The sequence below is a fragment of the Diceros bicornis genome, chromosome 5, assembly GCF_020826845.1.
Source record: "Diceros bicornis minor isolate mBicDic1 chromosome 5, mDicBic1.mat.cur, whole genome shotgun sequence".
Lineage (NCBI taxonomy): Eukaryota > Metazoa > Chordata > Mammalia > Perissodactyla > Rhinocerotidae > Diceros > Diceros bicornis.
In genome coordinates, this window is record NC_080744.1 from 26,879,443 (window position 1) to 26,885,446 (window position 6,004).

The following is a 6,004-nucleotide window of genomic DNA, read 5'->3' on the forward strand; positions in this document are numbered from 1 at the left end:
TGTGGGGACAGTCCTGTGGGACTGAACCCTTAACCTTTGGGGCTGATTCTCTCTCCAGCTAGACAGAGTCAGAATTGAGTTGAATGGGAGGACTTCCAGCTGGTGTCCTAGAGAATTGCTTGATGTGAGGAAAAACCTGCACACATTTGGTGACCAGAAGTGTCAAAAGTACGAGTGTTCTGTGTGAGTAGTAAAGAAGACTCACAGGAAAGGAAGACATATAGGAAAGAACTGGATTTTTCCCTACACAGGAAGGAAAAAATCTGGATTTTTTTTTATATACAGCATTTTTCATAATGGTGCCAAACTGTAGACAATCCAAACAACCCAAATGTCTACTTCAAGGAGAATGGATAAATAAATTGCTGTGTATTCACACAGAGGACCTCTACACATCAATGCAAAAGAACAAAAAACTGACACACAAAGCAGCATTAATGAATTGCAAAGATACTATGTTGAGTGAAGGAAGCCAGATCTGAGAATATGTACTGTAGCGTCCTGTACAATTTCAGTGACATGAGGTTCAAGAACAGGTGATAGAAGTCAGAAGAGTGGTTACTTAAGGTGGAGAATGGGAGGGAGGGCTGTTGAAATGCAAAGGGCAGGTGGAAATCTCCTGGAGTAACAGAGATGTTCAATATTTAGATCTGGATAGTATTTTGTAGATATAAACAAGTATAAAATTTCGTTGTAGGCTAAAAACTAAGTAGGCTTAAGTTTGTGCACTTTATTATATGTATTATACCTCAATTACCAAAAAACGAGTGAAGAAAAAACAAAGAAACAGTATTTTAAAATATTGAGATAGACATCAGTGCCATCACCTGAGAATTAACAGCATTTCCATCGGGGAGTGATGATGAGCATTGGGAGGAGTGAGACAAAAAGAGAGTGCTATTTGATTTTGTAAACATATGAGAGTATTATCTTGATAAAAATAAAATTTATTTTTAAAAAGGAGGGAAGAGAGACTGCTGAGAATCTCAGACAAGATGAAGACTAAAAAATGTCCATTAGCTTTTCAACACCAAAGCCACTGGTGTTAAGGTGAGAGCTTCTCTTAGAGTGATGCTAACAGAAGCCAGATTCAAGTGCGCGGAGGTGAGGAATGGGAATTGAGGAAATGGAGACAGTAAGTAGAGACAATTCTTTCAACTAATTTGATTAGTAAGGAGAAGAGAAATGTAGAAATGTGGCTGGTGGAGCTGTGGGCTTCAAGAAGACTATATTTAAGTGGGAAAGATTCACTTACAGACGTATGACCAGATTATTATGGCAAAAAAATTATTTCAGGGAAGAGTGTATATTCCTGTGCAGTCTCTTTTCAAGTGGCCAAGACTAGAAACCAAGACTCTCCATATCACAGCTGTCCCTTCTGAATCTATGTGAGGGAAGCTCTGGGCTGTTATAAAGAGTAGACTGACACATGTACACACAAAGGGGCCTGTCTAGGATTCCTGGACAGAATGAACTGTAATCTCTGGTGTCTGGCTATGTCAGAAGACTTCATTCTCCATAGGACCACTTGGAAAGAGGTTCTGAGTGCTAAGCGAATACATCCTCAAGGAGGAAAAACAACAGAGATGCCCTTATTCCAGAGCCCTATCTGCAGGGTTTTGGTGTAGGCTTGCAGGTGCCTGGGGAGCACTGTGTCTCCACAGCACAGAGGTAAGTGGCTGAGTCTTCAGGTTTAGGGGCTGTGATGTGCAGAGAACTTCCCTCTTTTGACACCGTGGCTTTTAGTCTTTCTTTCTGCTTTTCATCCCCAACTGGATACAGGAGGAAGAGGAGTTCAGGGCCTCTCCCAGGATCCTGCGTGTACCACTGTAGCCCTCCCAAATAGTTGACCGTGTAACTGCAGTTGAGGCTGAGACTGTCTCCCTCCTGGAGTCTCAGGGTCTGAGGACTCTGCTCCACCTGGTCTTCTCCACTCAGCCCTGTTCAGGAAAACAAAATCAGAAATGATATACAGCTTTTAGTTCAGCAGTTTTGAAAAATTCCATCAAGAAACCTGGGATGAGCTGAGACTAAACCCCTATCTCTTCTCCCCAGTTTTGGATAACTGTGACCTTATGGTTCTCATCTCTTCACCTCCAACTTACAGCCAAGCTGAAGCCACAAGACTATGAAGGCACATTCCAGCATGTTCTCCAAATTGATATCTCAGTTTTGATACAATTTGTGATGATTCCAAACCTTGTCTTCTCTGAGGAGCTGTTTCTGTGTCTTAGCTCTTGTTCTCTGAGGAGCGAGAGAGCCTTGCTGTTGATAGTTCAGTCAGTCAAAGCAAATCGTCTAGTAACTTACATGCTTTTGATGTTTAAGGCATTCGTGGAATGAGAGGAGTGGAGCCACTGCCACCTCGTGGTCACCAACACAGTCTCACAGTACCCACTTCACATCACCTACAAAGAAAATTGAGGGAAAGACATTTTTGATATTTGGTGGACATAGAGTATGTGAGGTTAAAGCAGTCATCAGAAAGCCTTCTCTTACTGACACTTTTAATGGTTTCATTGTTCCTTGAATGGCCTTTAAACTGCTGCCAGAGGTTATAAAAGAGTTTAACCCAAGGGTAGGTGTAATTGATTATAATACACAAGAATCTCAGCAGGTGAAACCTTCAAAGGACTAGAGCGCTGAAAAAAGGAGAATCAACTAGGTTGTGGAAAAGTCCGGAAACCTCTTTGACAGAGATTAGGAGGAAAAGTTAAGAAATCCATTTCATCAAGTAATTTTATGCCTGGCTACAGGGACCAAGTGTGACCAAAACTCAGGCTCACAAACTTGACAGATCTTAGCAGGGAGGGAGGGAAGAGTATAGCAGATGGAAAAAAGAACTCTCCATTTCAGGACTTGAGAGAGATCAGAAAGTCACCTGGGTGGGGGTAGGGGGTAAGTATTATCGACGCAAATCATAAGCATTTTACATGATATAAATAATATACAGTAAATTTTAGTCTTCCTTCCTCATTTATCCTTCAGTACCACAGTTCATCCATAGAGGCTACTATCTCTCTCACACATACACATTCATTATTGTCAGACAAACCTATACACTCAATTCTGTGCGTTGCTTTTTTTCACGCAAAATGGCCACATGGCATACCACTGTATGGATATGCCATATTTTACTTAAGCAGTTTTGTATTTTTGCAATTTTAGATTATTTCCAATCTCTTACTGCCACAGAGTATGCTGAAATGAATGTCCTCATACAAAGAAGTTTGCCAACACGAACAAATTAATTATTGAAAGTTAAAAACTGAGACAAAGGATCCATGCATTTTTCATTTAATAAGCATTGCCAATGTGCCTCTAAACAAACAGCAATTTACACATTTAAAATGTGTCAGAGTGTCTGTTTCTCCATTCCCTTGCCAACATACTACATAATCAAACTTTTTTATCTTTCTTGATTTAATAAGTGAAAAATAAGAATTCATAATATCATTTTTTATTTCTTTATTATTAGTAAAGCTGAGATTTAGAGAATAATTTTTAAATATATTTGCATGTCTCTCTTTGAAAAGTCTACTCAAAATTCTGTTTAAGTGTTAGCTTTGGAGTTAGAATGACAGGAATCAAACTCCAGCTCTATAGTTTATTTGCTGTGAGATTCTGAACAAGTTGCTCAGTGACTCTCTCTAAGTTTCCTCAACTGAATAATGGAGACAAACTAGTACACATCTTATAGAATTGCTGTGAGAATCCTTTGAAATATATATTGATGTAGATGATGATTATCATCAAGGATTCAACAGATGATTATCTGTTGAATAGTCAATTGTTTTCCCCCTGATTAGTATTAACCTTGTAGTATAGTAATTGTCTGTAGGTAGTTTGTTTCTGTTTCTTTCTTCTCTCTTCTCTTCTATCAGCCTATCTAGTTACACATTTGCTAGTAGCAGCTATTTTTAATTATTCCAGCTTTATGATATTATTTAATGTGATAGAGCTTGTCTCCACCCCACCCCCATTATTCTTGTTTCAAAACTGTTTCTGATTTTCTGCATATTTAGTCTTCACTTGAATTTTAGAATCAGCATGTCTAGTTTCAAATAATTAAGTGAAAATTTCAAAGTAATCATATTTTAGACAATATCATATTCCTACAGAAATAAGAGCTATTGAATTTAGAGAGTAATTACCTCACGAAAATTAACTTTAATAATATCTTGACTTAAATCCCAAGCTGTTTTTTCTAAGAATATTGAAATTAGCAACACTAGGCTAAGATATCTATGGCAAACTAGTAGTGCTTAATTTGTTTGATTCTATGACACACCATTGGATTTTGTCATTGAGCACGTGTTTATCCTGTTAAGTTAACCACCATTTGTATAAATAAACAGTTTTTCTCTATTTCTGAATATGTGCATCTCAGAAAGAAGGTGAAAAAGCTAACTGCACGATTAGTGCAAGGGCTCTTTGCAGGGTAGAAACTAAAGGAACCAAGGGGCTGAATGTGTGATGTGTAACAGAGCCAGAGAAGATGACTCACAGTTGGGAGTTTTACAAAAATTTTAATTTTAAAAAATATTTTTAATTTAAAATAATTATAGATTCATGGAAGTTTCAAAAAATGTACAGAGAGGTCCCAGTGTCTCTTCACCCCTCTCCTCCAGTAGTATCTAAACCAGGAAACTGACACTGGTACAGTCAACAGAGTTTATCTAGTTTTCCACTTTTATATGCACTCATGTGTGTGTGTTTGTGTAGTTCTATGCAACTTTACATATTTCAGATTCTTGCATTCATGTGTATCATATGTATCGATTCACTGCCACAATAAAGATGCACAACTATTTCATGACCACAGCACTTCCCCATGCTACCCCTCTGTAGCCACGTGCATCCCCTCCTCCCATCATTAACCCCTGACCATCACTAACCTCTTCTCACTTCTACAATTTTGTTATGTCAATGGTGTTATATAAACAGAATCATATAGTAGTAACCTTTTGACATTGTTTTTTTTTTCACTCAGCATGAGTAAAAAAACCATCAGATCTCTCCAAGTTATTGGGTGTATCCAACCTGGTTATTCCTTTTTATTTCTGAGTAGTGTTCCAAGGTATGGGTTTACCACAGTTTGCTTAACCAGTCATCCATCGAAGGACATATGGGCTGTTTCCAGATTTTTGCTGTTTTTAGTGTTGAGTTTTGAGAGTTCTTCACATATTCTAGATACAAGTCCTGTGTCAGATACCTGGTTTGTAATTATTTACTCCCAGTATGTAGCTTATCTTTTCATATTCTTAACAGGGTCTTTTGCAGAGGAAAAGTTTTTGATTTTAATGAAGTCCAATGTGTGAGTGTGAGTGTGAGTGTGTGATGCTTTTGGCATCAAATCTAAGAACTCTTCACCTAGCCCCAGGCCCTGAAGAATTTCTCCTACCTTTTTTCTAAAAGTTTCATAGATTTATGCTTTACATTTAAGCCCATGATCCATTTTGAGTTAATTTTTTATAATGCTCATATTTTAAAGGATTTTTTTTAAGAGGAATGTGTCATTATCTTTGTCTTAAGCTTTACCTGTTTGCTGTGATCAAGTAACCAGCTCAAAGCAGCAAAACCAAAATGTAGGTTGAGGACTTCTCATAGAGAGTGAAAAAACTTCTTAAATTTTGAGCCTGCAAATTTCCCTTTTTATACTTACTATGATTTCTCCATGGAAAAATAAATTTAAAACTATAAGACCCAAACCAAACCCTTCTCAACTCATCAGCCTCTGAAATTCCCTATCATGTATTACAGGGCAATGATTTCTAGTACAAATTTGGAACATGGTTACATCTATCTTATGATCAAGGATAACTGTAATCTTTCCTAACATTCACATTCTTTTGAATTTCCAAATTCTCTGAGAAAAATGTCCATCCATCTTTAAGTCATCAAGCTGAACTAAAAGTGAGATTCTCCTGCCTTGTCTATAACTTCTTTCCTGATAATTGAGCACATGTTGCTTGAAGAAAAGAATATTCTCTTCAAATTGCCC

General features: G+C 37.6%; 1 gene segment (V, D, J or C); it reads right to left on the reverse strand.

The window, feature by feature from the left end:
- Positions 1–1,605: 1,605 nt before the first annotated feature.
- LOC131405493 (T cell receptor alpha variable 20-like) lies at positions 1,606–2,154 on the reverse strand. The segment is given in 2 exon segments: positions 1,606–1,940; positions 2,106–2,154. Coding segments are annotated over 2 exon segments (378 nt in total).
- Positions 2,155–6,004: the final 3,850 nt, after the last annotated feature.